At 41.8% G+C, this 17132-nt stretch overlaps 1 protein-coding gene across 1 annotated transcript in view; it reads right to left on the bottom strand.

The window, feature by feature from the left end:
* The window catches only part of NT5E (5'-nucleotidase ecto), a 47079-nt gene that overhangs the window by 13751 nt on the left and 16196 nt on the right, over positions 1-17132 (bottom strand). The window contains exons 2-3 of the mRNA XM_010334178.3: positions 14274-14496; positions 9657-9845 (exon numbers count right to left, since the gene is read on the bottom strand). Coding sequence (XP_010332480.2) covers positions 9657-9845; positions 14274-14496 — 412 coding nt within the window. The remainder of the gene's footprint in view (positions 1-9656; positions 9846-14273; positions 14497-17132) is intronic.

Genomic DNA, 17132 nt, shown 5'->3' on the forward strand with positions numbered 1-17132 from the left:
CATATTGTACTTTTCCTTTCATACAATGTTTTGTAATTATATAGAATATGATTCATTTGTGTAATTATGTATTTTTTAAAAATTTGATTGGGTTAGTATCTCTTTCAAGACATTTAGTTCCATGGGGGCAGGGGCAGCTGTGTTTCTAGGATTTGCCTAGCATGTGGTAGGTGCTAGATAAATGTTTGTTGAATGACTAAACTTCAGGAGTTTAGCAAACACTTTTCTACAGATCATACAAAATTATTATGTTTTCCCTGTGGTGGAATCATGTAGAAGCCAGCAATGCCTGAGTGCCAGCCCTCTACCCCAGGTCCCCTCAATTCAATGTCTTCAACTATGCAGCTGGGTGGACACTAGTAAAGAGGAACCTGATCTGGGAGTTGGGTTACAGGAGAATGGGTTTTGCTATTAGCTCAGTTTCGGTCTGGTTTCTAGACCATGGGAGAGACATTTAGTCCCTGGGGCCTAATTTTATTTTCTAAATTTGTAAAACAAAAGATTTGACTAGTAGTTTAAATCAAATAAATTTCATTAGTGGTTTTGTTTGTTTGTTTGTTTGTTTGTTTTTTAAAGCTGTGAATGTCTTTAACACACAAGAAATCCTTTGCAGCAAGGCAAGCCAATAAAGCAGGAAAGCTGAGTTGCTCAGGCTGCAGCCTCAGTAGAGCTGGAGCCCAGGACTAGGTTCCTGCCACCAGAGCCCCTCAGAGCACAGCACAGAGACCCCTGGCCTAGAAGTCCCCTCCAGCTCTCCAGTCAGGCCTGGCTGCTGCCTCTGCTTCCTCTAGTCTAGGAGCCCCTTCAGGTGACCAGGACAGAGCATGTGCTCCAGTCATCACAGCCCATTCAAGAGGTGTCCAGCAACCAGAGGAGCAACCACTGTCTCTTCAGCCATCTCTGTACCAAAATGTGATGCACAAGCTGTCATGTCAACTTCAGGGAATTTGAGGGGTCAGGTATTAGTATCTATGCTCAGACTTACGTCACTCTGGTTTGCACACGCTTCGATTTCCTGCTCATATTCTTGCCTCTGGCCTTTCAATAATGATCTAAGAGGTCTAAAAGAGATTGTGCATCTTCCAGTAGTATCCAGAGTGGGCAAAGCCCTCATGAAATCTGATCCAGGCCATCTGCTTGTACCCAAGCCTGACTGGCTGAGCAAAGCAGGGAACCCTGTAGGGAGGGAACAGTTCACCACACATTTAGTCACTCATTCAACAGATGTTTACAGAGCTCCAGTGAGTGCTCAGTGTTTTGGCTCTCCACTGCCTAGCAGGGCCAGGTCCATGGTCTGTGCGTCATCTTTTGGAATGGCTGCTCCATGGAGACAGAGTAGGGAAAGCGAGCAAATCTCCAGCTTTCTGCCAGCCTCTTCTCTTCACATGGAATCTGGCCACCTCCACAGCTCAGCATTGTTCCAGATATTAGGATTCCTATTCACTTCTTACATTATAGGACAGGTTTCTGTACAGTAATTTTTAAAATAAAACAAAAACCACTGAAACACAGCTACCTCCTGATTCCATCACCATGGCCTGTTAAAATGCAGTGGCCAAAAGAATGGGGTGGAGAGAGAGAGAGATTAATTTTCATCTTGACATGCCTGTGTAGTTCCATTTACCAATGGTGTTCTTTTCAGAAGTAACGACTTTATTTCTTGTGATTAATAAGGTAACTGTGACCATAAATTGATATACTCCTGATATATAAGCATTTGGCCAGAGGTCTTCCTACAGTGGTTATCTGTGGCTGTGTGAAAGACTGTGTGTAGTCAGTGAATGCTCTGAATGGCCAGTTCCCTTGAGTCATTCCTTCCCATCATGCTGGTGTGCAATACAGTGTGGAGTACTTCAGATAAGCTTAGAACCTGGAGGTCATCTGGAATGAATGGCCAAAGCTCTGGTTCCAAGTCATGACAGAGTGCTTGGAGAGTCTCTTATAGACGAGCAGTCATGAATTCCCAGCCATAAATGTTTCTTGACCTGGGGGAAACATATATTCTCAGGGCAAGAGAACTGAGTGAGGAATGCAGGTTAAACTACTGCATTCCTGGTTTCTTATCTTTTAAAGGTAAGAAGATACATGTAGTCATTTGTGAATTTAGCTCAGATTCTTAAATTTAGAATTATCTTTTTTTTTTAATTTAACAAAAACATGTATTAGGGTTCAAGTTTAGGATTAGTGATGACTTTTATAGGTTTAGAGGGGCTTAAAAAATTTGTTATAAAAGTAAAACTAGCATTACAGAATATTTGGCAAATGCAGAAGAAAATAAATTATTCATAGTCCTACCAACTTATAACCAATATAATTTGTGATTTAAAAAATATGTATGAAAAGCAAGGGGGGAAATTGGTGTCAGAATATATTTTAAGGAGAAACCATTTTCTTCAGTGAAATATCTGTATTAGTCGAGTTCTTCAGATAGGATATATTCTACTGGTTTCTATTTCTCTAGATCACTTTCCCTCTTTCTCTTTCTCAATACTATATATATATATATTAAGTGAGATAATAAATGAGCAGAACTGAGCCCTAGAACATAGTAGGTCTAAGATAAATATGTCAGTTCTCTAATATTCTCTCTCTAAATATATTACAAATATTAAACAGATCAAATATGTTTATTTGTAGATATATTTATATATTCTGTCCATATATTAACTCACTTAATCCTTACAACTCTCCAAGGTAGCCATATCACTGTCACCATTTTAAAAAGAGAAAGCTGATGCTTATAGCGGTTGAGTAGCTTGTCCAAAGCCAAACAGCTAGTGGTGGCTGAGCCTGGGAGGAAACCAGGTCTTAAGAGTTTAAAGCACTTTCCACAACCCTATGCCAGTTCCCAGTAAAAGTTGGAGAAATGACATCTTTTGCAGAAGACCGTCAAGCAGCAAAGTTAAGGAAACACATACTTCAGTCCTAGTAAGAGATTTGTAGCTATGAGTGGGCTTAAGACTTCACAGTAGCTGGCCGTCACCTTTCCTTATAACTCAACCCTGCCAACTGACCTTGACTACCATTTTTTCTGTAGTCATTCTTTTTGGATTTTGGGTTTGATAGTCTCACTTCATCTTGGAAAGCAGTTTCATTAGACAGCTAAAATGGATCAGTGTTATGTGGCTGCAAAAATTACAAACCAGAAGGCTCTGGCTTTGCTCTGTAAAGGAAGCATGTGCTCAGGCTGGGCCATGGCCAGAAGTTCACTGAAAGGACCCAAGTGGGTGCCCCATTAGTACAAGTAAGTCCCTGTGCTTACCACATTCAAAAAGACCAAGAAACGTCTTTTTTTTTTTTTTTTTTTTTTTTTGAGATGAGGTCTCTCTTTGTCATCCAGGTTGGAGTGCAGTGGTATAATCATAGCTGACTGCAGCCTCAAACTCCTGGGCTCAAGTGACCCTCCTGCCTCAGCCTCCCAAAGCACTGGGATTGGAAACACTGGGACTGCCAGAATGCGCAACCACACTCAGCCAGGAAATTATCTTTGAAGCTACCAGCCACACCTCTGCCCCTTGTCTGATTCTCCCACCTCACTCAATAAACACAAATTTGAGCAGTTCTTATCAAATGCCCAAAGGAAATCGTTCTTTGTTGGGGAGTGTTTCCTGTCTTGTGAATGTTGCAATAAGATTGTTTTCTTGTTCTAAAAGACAAGATTATCTAAACTACAAGGATGAAAATTAATGGAGAGACGAATAGTGATTGCAAACACCAACAACAGTCTTCCACCCTCCTTTACTCATTCTTCTTACAGGAGGGTTCATCTCTCCCATCAGACTATGCACAAGTCTGGTGAGAGCATGAAGAAAATGCAGCAGGTGCTTCTAGTCTGTCTTAGTTATAATTACATTGTAAGCTCCATTTGTTTTAAAAGCAAAATTCTGTGGTCATTAAAATTATTTCTTTAGATACAAGAAAATTTTGAATTTTATATTCAATATGTATGCCTAAATCCAGAAGCAATGGAAATTAGATACTTAATTTTTTAAAAAAAACCTGATCAATCATATAAAAAAATCTTACTTTTAAATGAAGTTGTCCTTGTTAACATTCATTTAACAATACTGGACACCTGCCTTCCGTGTGTCAGCCTCAACACAGTCAAGGGTGTAATGGACACTTCCAGGCTAGCAAGGAGAGAAATGAAGCCTGCTGGACTAGGAGGGAAAGAGGAATTCAAGAAACTTGAGGTTTCATAAAGCTGAAGGTGAACCCCACAAAAAATAAGGGGGAGAGAAAGCTTTATGGATAGGAGGCCCATGACAAGAGAGTTGGGAGAGTGGAGGCAGGGAAATACTAGGTAGAAAAGGGTGGGGTCCCTGGCAATGGATCCACCCTCAAGCCTGGACCCATAGCCCAAATTGAGAACTTTACATCCCTGTTTTCCAGCCTGAATGTTGCCTTTTCCAAAACCACCCTGGCCTGTCCTGCCCCATATCCTGTACCCATAAAAACCACAGGATCCACTGGCAGTGGAATGGCAGAGAAGAAGAGAAGAGAAGCAGTAGCTTGACATTTGTGAGTAGCAGCTTGACGTCAGAGGGATGGCTTGATGGCAAGACCTCAGAGAAGAATTCTGCTGGGGATGGTCTAACTCCAGGGTAAGACATCTTCCATCCCCCTTCTAACTCCCCATCCCACTAAAAGCCACTTTCGCCAGCAATAAAATCCTCCACATATACCATCTTCAATTCATTTGTGCAGGCTGATTCTTCCTGGATGCTGAACAAGAGCTCAGGATACAGAGGGCTGTCACACTGAGCTGTCCACGGACCGCAAAGCTAAAAGAGCACATTGTAACACACACCTTCTGGGGCTCCAGGGGTTGCAGCTACCCACCTCGATGCTGCTGCAGGGCTGCACAGAGTTCTACTCCTGCCAGCACCCAGAAGCACTTGTCCCAAGCTCTGCACTGGCTCACTTATGTGCTCCCCTTTCCGTGAGGGGCTGAGAGCTGCAAGATGAATAAACAAGCCAACCCCTTTGTGAATCCTATGAAGGGGTCAAGGGAACTGTCCCATTTCAGTTTTGGACTTGGAACAGTTCTGGAGATAATCAAGTCTCAGCCTGTGGCCCCAGAAGTAAAGTTGCTGAAATGGAGTGGAAGTGTCAGTCACTGAGTTGAGATCAAGGGACTCTGAACCTTGGGTATTGGCTTAGCTACCCACGTGGACACCCTGTCATGTGAAGGCAAGAGCTGGAGTGGGGAGAAGAAGATAGGAAATTGTGTACTAAATTTTCAGTGATGTGGGACATTGTTTGGAGGTGATTAGCTGACAGTGATAAGGAGGGGGACAGATGGTCTCAAAGGAGTTAGAGGAATAATTAAGTTCATATCAGTAGCCTAAGGAAAGTATAAGGAAGTCTACCGATTTTTTATTTTTATTTCCCCAAATCCTGAAAAGCAAGCTGTCAGGCTCTATGCATGGATGATGTTCTAGTTAACAGGATGCTAGAAAGGGAGGGATGACAGAATTAACAATTTGAAACTGTTTACTTGTGACTACAGAAACTGGTGCTTATACTAGCCAAACTGATTTGCAGAATCCAAACCTCAGTTAAAATATTGGGAGGCAAACAGAGAAACAGCATCTTTGGAGTCCCTTCAAGGACGGCACAGAGAACAGAGTCCCCTGGTGTACCTGCTGCAGGTTTCAACCTGCACTCACTTTACTACTTTTTCCTTTAAAGGAAGCAACATGGACCAGTTCATGACTCTAGGATTTAACTTCTTTAAAGAAAGCACTTGCATTTTAGCTCTTGTCTTTGTAACTTTATCATTTTGTAAGCCTCGTAAAGGGAAGTTCCCTCTGGCAATGCTAGGGTTACCTGCATATCCACAGTAGTTGGAAAGGAAGGAAACGGGAATAACTTTCAACATTTGGAAGGGATACATTCATGTACTGTTTTAGTCATGCCAACTTTGAAGCTGAGTTCTAAAAAAATATGAGCAAGCTACAATACAGTAAAATTAATGTAATGGGTGGTAACCAGCATTTAAAAAATCAAGTAACAGAACAGAAAATATGAGCGTACAATCCATGAGCTTTGGAAAGGTTTTCTTTCCGGTGTGGTTGTATATTGGACACTATTTGTGCTGAAATGATTCTCAGTAAGATTTAAAATTCCATAAAATGATTTGGCAGAGCTTTTTTTTTTTTTTTTTTTTAAGGCCAGGAAAGTTTATTTAAACAGGCAAATATTGACTCATCCCTGTTGTGCCCTGGAATAACCTTAAATGGTTTTTTTTTTCTTTTTTTTTTTTTGAGAGAGAGGGTCTCACTCTGTCACTCAGACTGAAGTGCAGTGGAGTGATAGTAATCATAGCTCACTGCATCCTCAACCTCCCAGATTCAAGCAATTCTCCCACTTCAGCCTCCTGAGTAGGTGAGGCTACAGGCATGTGCCCCTACACCTGGCTAATTTTTAGAAATGTTTTTGTAGATATGGATATGGGGTCTCCCTATGTTGCCCAGGCTGATCTCAAACCCCTGGGCTCAAGTGATTCTTCTCCATTAGCCTTCCAAAATTCTAGGATTATAGGCATAAGCTGCTGTGCCCAGCCACCTTTAATTGTTAAGTTTACTCCTCCAAATGATGAGGATGAAGTGAAGATTTTCATCAGAACAAGTTTAATCTTGGTAAGCAATCATGAAATGTGAAATAACTAAGTCTTGGTTACCTCGGTTTTCTCAGAGACTGTAATTACCTACTTCAAGATTTACGGATAAGCAAACTCTAACTTTTATCCTGAAATCTTTCTTTGATCCAGTCATTTATCATTAATTAAATTTATCTACTTAGCAAATCTACTTACAGTTGGCTGTCTCTGTCTGTGGGTTCTGCATCATTGAATTCAGCCAACCATGAACAAAAAATATTTTCTAAAAAAGGATGGTTTTATCTGTACTAAACATATACAGATTTTTTTCTTGTCATTATTCCCTAAACAATACAGTATAACAACTATTTATATGTCATTTACATTGTATCAAGTATTGTAAGTAATCTAGAGATGACTTTAAGTATATGTGAGGATGTGCATAGGTCATATGCAAATACTACACCATTTATTTAAGGGACTTGAGCATCCATGGATTTTGATATCCACAGAGTCCTAGAACCAACTCCCACAGATACTAAGTTATGACTGTACTGTTAGAGGAATAAAGGACAGGCTGCAGAGATAATGGGAAGCTGGGTGTGGTCACCCGATCTTTTCAGGTCTATCAGGCATACTCACTGGTAGGCATGCACCGTAGGCTATCAATGACCAGTTGTTGTTTTAAGACAGCATTAAGATGGTGTAAAGACAAGTCAAGAGGAACATAGGAATGTTCACATCTGAATGAAAGGGTGAAACTCCTTTGATCGTTCATGCATTATTTTGGCCATGTCTCATTTAAAGCTGAGTTTTTAGAAACATGGACTAGCTACAGTATAAGAAAATCAATTTAATGAGTGGTAACTGGCATTAAAAGAATGAAACAGTGAAATGCAAAAGTCAGGGTGCATTCCAGGTGCTTTGTGAAAGTTTTCTTTCACTTGTATGTGTGTATGCTTTTGTGCGTTTGTATGGGAATGCACACAGACATATATGTTTGTGTTTGAGCTCCCTGTCTAAGTGTCCTTCTTACTATGGGTCACAGTTTACACATTTTAAAACCATTATTCTAAAGGAAGAAGGGAGCAGGAGACATATCTAGCTCCCACTGTGTGTCCAAGGGTGCTGACCTGCCTCAGAGAAAAGCTAAGGTTTGGGGAAAGGTATTACACAGGTCTTACCCACTGAGTCAGCACATAACTAAAATAAGAACAGCTAACATACGAGGCCCTGTGCTAAGGCCATTTACCTATACGTTCATAAGTCACAGTGACCCTTTATAATAGGTATGCTTGTTACCACCTTCTTTCCACAGATGAGGGAAATCAGGCTTAGAAAGGACCCCATCATTAGTTAGTGGTAGAGTCAGAAGAACTTCATTGAGTCTTCACCTCTACCCAGAGCTTCCCAATGACCTGCTCCAATGTGATTGTTTCCTAGTCTTGGCTCTTTCATTTCATTTAACCCTCATGGAGTTGCTGAAGCTGTTTGACTGCAATGCTATCTATACTAACACCGTCCAGTGCTCATCGTCACCCTCATCACACTTACGGATTGTCTGCTATGTGCCTGCAGCTGTTTTCAACATCTCATATGCATCTTTTTTCATGGAACAAGACTAATAATGTAAGTGCCTAATCTATTGTAGTCTTATCTGTCAAAAAAAAAAAAAAAAAGCTCTATTGGTCATAACACCCATGAATTGATTTTACAACCTCTCAGTTTAACTCAGTTTGAAATTATTCTTTAGCCTGTGTTTTTCAGGAAGTAAAATATCTGTGAAGGAATTGAATCGGCATACAATTTTAGTTTGTGAGCTGTGATTCTGATTGACATTTTGATTGCCCATTTTTATGGGCAAGCAACCTCCATAACACTGCATACCAGAATATAGCTATTTATAGTTTATAAAGTGCTGTCACATATTTTTACATCTCATACAATTTTCTCAGTAATGTGGCACTTTGAGTATGATCATCCCCCATTTTGAGCTAAGATAGCAGATTCAGAGAGGCTAAGTGACCTGCTCAAAGTCATTCAAGTGAATTAGGAATGAGGACTTTTGACTCAATATTGTGTTTCTTTTCTTTTTATAACTTATATCTTGGTTTCTGATTGCAAAAGTAAGAGGCATTCATTATTTGACAATACTCCAAAGTAACAGAAAGAAAATAAAAATACTTTCTTAGTGATAATCCCCTTTTACATTTTTGGGTATTTCCTACTTACTGTTTGGGGCTTTTTTGAGTTTTGCTTTTATAAAAATGCATGGCCTTTGACAGCCCACATGAGGATGCTAGAAGCAGAAGCCTCTTCAAGGGGAGGACTGTTCCCACACCAAAACCTTCTTTGCAAATGCTGATAGAAGAGCTAATTACCAGCCTCTTTTTCCTTTCCTTGGGCATACTTCAAAGATCTATGCAGTGCAAGGTAGGGAAAGTGGGAAACATGGAACCAGATTCAAAAGTTTGGGGACATTATAGGTTTAAAGTGAAAAAATCTTAAATGTTATTCTAATGAAAACTACTTAACGCCAAGCTAAGAGAGAAAAATAACAGTGGGAGCAGTCAGGTAGGAGGTAGGGAGATGGCATGCTCTCCTGAGGACCCAGGGTCATGTGGCTTCCAGGATACTTATATTCCTAGCCTGCAGCTGCAACCTACAAATCAAATCCACCTTGAGTTATAAAGGCTCTATTTACGTTATTTTGTTAATGCTTAAAATTTTTATATGCCATGTTGCTTTTTGATAAGAATTTATCATAAATGACTTTTGGTTGGGGCTAATAGTCTTTTGTTTTACATACATAGATGTTTTATACATAAATACATGGAATTGACTTATAATCATGAAATCAAATAAATAGTAATGTTTCTGAGTAAGATTTACATATGTTCCCATTTAATGTATATTACATATACATTATAGATCATATAATATACATTACATATTAAATAGCAGTAAAAAGAATAATAACAGTTACAAAGGCAAAAGAGACAAAGTAGTTATCTGGACATCCTAGCCTGTGCAGTCCTTTAGAAACAATTACCTGTGTAAAGAAATGTGTTGGAGTGTCCTCCCACCACGACGTCCACACCCCTCACTTTCTGAGCGATGAGTTTATCCATTTCGAAACCTGAATGTCCCAGTGCAATAATTTTGTTCACATTTAGAGTTTTTAACTTATCTACTTCAGGTTGTAATGCAGTGATTTCATCTTCAAACACTAAATTTGTTCCTAAGGAACAAAATAAAAAAAATTGATATTAACAAGTTTTATTATATTACTTATCATATATACTAACATGCAAAGGTTAAACACCTTAATTTACTAAAGCTCAAAAATTAGTATAACCAAAATACATTTATATAATAAATATAAAACCCTTAAGAAGTAAATAAAAATTCAAATCAGTATCCTCATTACATTCACTTTATGTTGTATTAATTTAAGGTTGTGGATATTGTTTTGCTCAAACTCGGTTGCAAACTGTGAGGAAGCTTCAGATATTGTTTGTTTTTATATAGTTGTAAATCTCAACTTCCACAATACCAGTGCAGAAAACACCTGCGCACATAAGCATGATATACAAAATAGTATTAGTAACTCCAAAACATTGGGTGGAGACTTGGGATAATCAGTGTTCAGACTTAAAACTGTCAGGAAGTAGTCCTTGAATGCCTATTGTAATGTGGCAGTTGATAACCTCTCTTGCTCACTTTAAGGCCAGCAGGCCAGGCACACTGGCTCGTGCTTATAATCTCAGCACTTTGGGAGGCTGAAGCAGGCAGATTACTTGCTTCCAGGAGTTTGAAACCAGCCCAGGCAAAATGGTGAAAAAATATAAAAATCAGGCGTGGTGGCACATGCCAGCTACTTGGGAGGCTGAGGAAGGAGAATCTGTTGAACCTTCGAGGCAGAGGATGTTAGAGAGAGTGAGACTCTGTCTCAAATAAATAAATAAATAAAGCCAGCATTAGAGCATTATTAAGCTGTGTTAAGCAAAGCAGGGGCCTCACCTAAATGTTGCTGGCACTGGGAGTATGTACATTTTTCCCTGGGTGCTTATCCCTGCACAAAGAGGTAATAAATGATCGCCTTTTGGTATCCACTGTCAAGTGGGTCTGGTTGCACAACCTGGGTGCTCTGTATACAGCAATACAACTGGTTCCTCCCACTGGCTCTGCAGCCACACTTCAGCAAGCTTTGAAGTTTTACGGCTGTGACTGGCATGAACGTGACTGCAAATTCAGACATGCTGCCCTGAAGTCATGTCTGTAACGGGGGGCGGTGGGGGTGGGGGGAAGAATGACATCTCACTAAAAACTTTCAAAATGCAGGATTCTGCAAACTCCAGTTTGAAAACTACTAATGCAAAGAGTAACAAGATTATTAGAAGTGCATCCTTTATTCCACCACAATGTTTAGGAATGTCTCTGTGCTTCAGCAGGGGAACTCCTGAATCCTTAAGATTAGCCAACTCCACCAGTGCAAATGATCATGGAAGATAATTCATGGCTGACATCACAGCCAGGGAGGCCCTAGACTGACAGCCTGATAATTAGCAGCTCACAGATGTGTTGGACTGGCAAAGATTTTCAGTAACTCACAGGCAATGTTGAAAAATCAAGATTTGTAGTTTTGTACCACTGTCTATCATGAGAACATCAAGGACAATCTGCTTCTTGTTGGTTGCCCCAAAGCCCAGGGCTCCCCGTCACCCTCAGTGCTATGTTGTCGTCTACGTGGGCCTTTCCTTGAGCATCCCTTTGAAACAGCAAGGTGCATCTTCTCCTGTGCTGCACTTCCCCTCCTGCTTAATTCTTCTCCACAGCCTTACCACCTTCTGACACATCAAATCATTTATTCTTTTATTGATTTTCCCCACTGAACATGTAAGCTCCAGTGAGCAACATTTTTTGTTGTTGTTGTTTGTTTTTGGGGGGCCAGAATCCCTGGTGCTTAAAACAGTGCCTGGCACATAGGTAATCAGGGGAATGATGGAATGTCAAGAGCATGCTACCATCCTCTGTTTAAGGTTTGGCTCCCAAGAAGAAACAAAAAATTTAGAGAAATGCCTCTGAGGACAAAGGAATGTATTCCTATTATATCAGAAACCTAACAGGACTTGGCATCCCAAATATATAAAGTATGGATTATATTTCAAGATGTCATGAGGAAAATTATAATGCAGGTGTTTCATGATCTGGCTAAAATAAATTAGGTTAAATGTGATAGGAATACAAATTAGACCTCTGTGGGGGGCCCAGGCCACTAGGATGGGAAGAACTGGGCTTGATTAGGGCCAAAGAACTGTAGGAAGAACCTACACCAGGCTGCTGGGTCTGTGGTCTTGGAAGAGGCAGTGCTTCTGGAAACTTTTTTTTTTTTTTTTTGAGATGGAGTCTCGCTCTGTGCCCAGGCTGGAGTGCAGTTGCACAATCTCCTCAGCTCACTGCAACCTCTACCTCCTGGGTTCAAGTGATTCTCCTGCCTCAGCCTCCCAAGTAGCTGGGACTACAGGCGCCCATCACCACACCTGGCTAATTTTTGTATTTTTAGTAGAGACGAAGATTCACCATGTTGGCCAGGATGGTCTCAATCTCTTGACCTCGTGATCCGCCTGCCTTGGCCTCCCAAAGTGCTGGGATTACAGGTGTGAGCCACCATACCGGGCTGCTCCTGGAAACATTCTATTCCATCTCACCCCTTTCCCCGACATTGGTCCCTGTGAAATGCAGCCCTCTCTTCCAGCAGCTGCTGAAAACATCACTGTCACTTTGGATTCCCTCTCTGTTACAGCCTGGCAAAGGGCTGGTCAGAGTCCCAGATGGGGCAGTTTGATTTCTGGAGCTGCTGTGCCTTTCCACCAACACCCCCACCTCCTACCTCCTTATGGGTGCCTTTTTTTTTTTTTTTTTTTTTTTTTTTTGAGACGGAGTTTCGCTCTTGTTACCCAGGCTGGAGTGCAATGGTGCGATCTCAGCTCACCGCAACCTCCGCCTCCTGGGTTCAGGCAATTCTCCTGCCTCAGCCTCCTGAGTAGCTAGGATTACAGGCACGCGCCACCATGCCCAGCTAATTTTTTGTATTTTTAGTAGAGACGGGGTTTCACCACGTTGACCAGGATGGTCTCGATCTCTTGACCTCGTGATCCACCTGCCTCGGCCTCCCAAAGTGCCGGGATTACAGGCGTGAGCCACCGCGCCCGGCCATGGGTGCCTTTTAAAGAAGAGATGGTGTTTTCCTCCAAATCACACCTGAACTTCTCAGCCCTACAATCAAGCCCTGACCCAACTTCCTAGCTTTTCCTAGTCAGAACCTGTGCTCCAGGAAATGGAACTATCTGCTGTTCTGTGACTGTGGCCCCATACCTTCCTGCTCTCAGGTATTCATCCCAGCAATGCTTCTCAAAGATTTATCACACGCAGGCACTGTGCACAGTACATTGGGCAGTAGTGAGACAGCAAAGGTCCCTGCCCTTATAGAGCCTGCATCCTAGCATGATCTCACTTCTGGAATGTCCTGTGCCCCAGGATGTTTTACACAGCTCTCAAGGAATCAAGGAGGTTCTTTAGCAAGCCAACCTGACCCCAGGGTGCGTTGGGGGCTTCTTTAGCAAGTCCTCTCACTCTCCTCACTGACTACACCAGCCCCAGCCACTCCACCCTGCCTCCATTTCTGCCTCTATGCCAGCTGAAGGATCTGCTCGCTACTCTGAGCAAGCACAGCTGACTTCTCTGTTATTCCCAGTGGCCTGGACCTATTTTTATAACAACAACAATAAACATATATTTTTGAATGGTCAGTTACATGTCCTTTATCAGTTAGTTCTTAATGAAAACTCATGTTTCTGGATAGTGCTAGCTCCTAGCTTCCCTTTTTTTCTTCAAATATGGTGAGACAATTTAGATAATTTAAAGAAAATGTCCTTTTTGTTCCCATTGCCAAAGTATTTCAAAAAGTGTTCTTATAAAAGTGCTTCAAAATAGTTTACTGAATGGTCTTAAGATTATATATGTGTGCATGTCTTATATGTATGTATGTGTATGTGTCATATATGCATATGTGTGTCTTAAGATTATATATATGCACGTGTGTATATGTCTATAAATGTATATACATACATTTATATATGTACATATATATCATAAGACCACTATATATATTTCCCAGAAAGTCAGATATAAGAATGTCATTAAAATGAGATAAATAATGAAAAGCGAGAAAGGAGAGTTAGCTGGACATGAAATAATCATCCTAGAAAAGGAGTGATAAGGTAAATTGAGGTAAAACCCCGGCTCTGGGCTCGTGACTCCACAGGAGAAGGGCAGTGAGTTCTGAGGCTCTCATTCTCTAGTAAATGAATCTGTGCTGTTAAGCACTGGCTATAAATGGTCTCCTCTTTCCATTTTGAAAGCACTGATTTAGACAAAGATACTGTTTTTGTCAAAAAAGAAGTTCATTGAGCAGAAGAGGAAATCTCTTTAAGAAGTACCTTGGAACAACAGCCTAGAATTTACCAGATTGCTTTTATCAGTATTATTCTAAGTGCACTGTTTACCCAGTTGTTCCGACTTTTATCTACAGTCCGTAATTATAATGCCAAGCTGTGATTTGGCGCATCTGTTTTCAGGCAATCAGTGTTATAAAAGCAGAAAATACCTGGATTTGAGAGAAAAGGGGTTTCTTTGGAAGTGTATCCAACAATTCCCACAACCTCATCACCAACAGGAAGAACTTTATATGGCAAATAAAGTCCTGATATTTGAGATGCTAGTGGCCCCTTTGCTTTAATGTTTGCACTCAGAATTGGAAATTTGGCCTCTTTGAGGAGTGGCTCAATCAGTCCTTCTACACCATTATCAAATTCGTGATTTCCCAGTGCCTAGATAAGAGGGAAAAGAGAAAAAGAATTAGGTACTTTGGAATTTTCAATGAAAGTACACTTCAAAAACATTACACTAGTCCGGTGTCTCCTGAAACTGACCAAGCTCTATGAGACATATTCCATGATCTTGTGTCCTCACCTGGGTCAGGCCCAGGGACATTCAGATCATCATCTGGTTGAGAACTGCTACACAGGTGTCACACCACCTAATGAAGGTGGTTCGCCAGTGCACATATGGAATACCTGGAGAGCTGGCCAGGTGTCCACTGTCCCACCATCTCAGATCAGGGACAGGTTCAAATATTCACATTTACCAGCCTCTGCCTGATTTTTCCATATTGTTTTTCTCTCATAAACTCACATTTCAGACCCCACCATTGAAGCTGTGATCTGCTGGAGAGAATGAGTAACATCAACAGGACTTTAGCAAAAGGCAACCTGAAATGTACAGTTGGCAGAGACCAGAGGCCTCCTTCCTCATTTCATCTCCTCGGTCATCATTCACCTAGGTTCCACAATTGCTTCTTCCCAAGCACTTCCGTGGTCCTCTAATTCTTTCGGGAAAATGAAGATCCTCAATAGCAGGCAGGAGCTCGTGTCTCCACATGTCCCAGTGTGGCTCTGGCTTCCTCCTCCAGTCAGCTCTGGGCACCCCTTTTCTCCAGTCCCAGCAGTTTCACATCTGGGAAAGAACTCCATGGTGAAATGATTACGCGACCTTCAGTGGGATCTGAACCTGCTCCCAGCACGGGACTTCAGGAGGAGCAGGGATGGTGACAAGCAATCCTTGTTTCCCACCTTCTTAGCTCTCTCCTATTTCTCACTGGTTGAGGAGTGGCTGCTGGGTACAAAACCACCCACTGTCTGTCATCATGCAGCTCCCCGGAGTGAGTCCAGGGCCGGGGCGTTCGGGAGTCCATGCAGAGGCCCCATGAACAAATCGGCTTTCTAGTCACACCCATCTCCTCTGGCCCTCTACTTACCTGCTCTGGCTGCCAAGGCTGGTTTGCTAACTTAGTACTTAAACCAGCAAATCTCAAACTTTCTAAACACCACATCCAGTTTTGCTTCACTTTGTGGGTCATATAGGAACAGGCACGAAGTGCTGGCTAGTGACTTCTCCACCTAAATGAGGGCACCATATACTCTCTTCCAGCCTCACCCTCTTCCTTTCTTGCTCATTCCACACTCTAATGGCACGCTAGCAGGGTCTTTCTTTTAGCTCAGTCTCCTGACTATATGAGTGCTCCTGGGCCACCAGGCCCTGCCACCTCTCCTGCTCAGTGCTGTCCTTCTGCCTGGCACACAGGCATTCACTGAGTACCTATGCCTCCAAGGGTTGTGTATACATCCTCATGTGTATGTGTTTATGTAGACAAAGCAGCACAGTGTGTTTACATTCCTACATACTCGTCTTCCCTATTAAATTCACAATTTCTTTTTTTTTTTTTTGAGATGGAGTTTCACTCGTTACCCAGGCTGGAGTGCAATGGCGCTATCTCGGCTCACCGCAACCTCCGCCTCCTGGGTTCAGGCAATTCTCCTGCCTCAACCTCCTGAGTAGCTGGGATTATAGGCACGTGCCACCATGCCCAGCTAATGTTTTGTATTTTTAGTAGAGACGGGGTTTCACCATGTTGGCCAGGATGGTTTCAATCTCTTGACCTCGTGATCCACCCGCCTCGGCCTCCCAAAGTGCTGGTATTACAGGCTTGAGCCACTGTGCCCGGCAAACTCACCATTTCTAAATCTACCTTTTCCCCCATCTCTGACGACCTACCCATTTTAACCTTTTCCTGTTATCTAATTAACTTTCTTCTTAAAAGCTGATCTTGTCTTAAAGGTTCTTGCAGGCTTGGGTAATTATTATTTTTTCCTTCTATCCTTAGAACATTATGATTTTTCACTATGGTGAAACAAGTCTCCCTTGTTATGGTACAATAACTATCTTGCTTAACGGTAAAGTCATGTTTTTAATGAATGTTTCTACAGTTCTTCAAGAAAGACTATCCAACTTGTTAGCCACTTTGCAGTTTAACAGCAACATTATATTCCTAGCACTTGGCAATAACCAAAGTTATAATTTTCACTTATTTGTTTAATGCCTTCTCCACCTCCCCATCCTAACTTGAGGCTAATCCCCCTGAAAGTAGTGACTCTGACTGTCTTTTCACCTCTCTTGCCCCATGGGGAGACGAGCCCCTGATTCATGATGTTCAGTGTGATGTGATGGACTGAGTAAATGATCTCATTCCCACTCATACGTTCAACTCCAAAATGAAAATCTCCAGCCCTGACTATTCTCCTGACCTCTAGATCAACTGCTATGTGTCATTTCCTCCCAATGTCTCAAAAATGCCCTGAGCTTACCAGGCTCAAAGCCTCTTCCCTGTGACTCACTGTTTTGGCCCAAGGTGCCACCATATACCTGGTCAATAAAGCCAGAAACCCCGGTGCAGTGGAGTCCTGCCCTCTCCCTTTTCCCTCACCCTCACTTTCTCTGGCATCCCTGTCTCTTACCTAAATGCTCTAGTTTCCGTCCACCTATTGTTGCTGCCTTAGTGTGCTCCTGGACTACCACAGCCTCCTAACTGGTCTTCCAGCTATTCTCGTTTCTTTCGCTAAACCATTCT

This window comes from Saimiri boliviensis, chromosome 4, assembly GCF_048565385.1.
Source record: "Saimiri boliviensis isolate mSaiBol1 chromosome 4, mSaiBol1.pri, whole genome shotgun sequence".
NCBI classification, from domain to species: Eukaryota; Metazoa; Chordata; class Mammalia; order Primates; family Cebidae; genus Saimiri; species Saimiri boliviensis.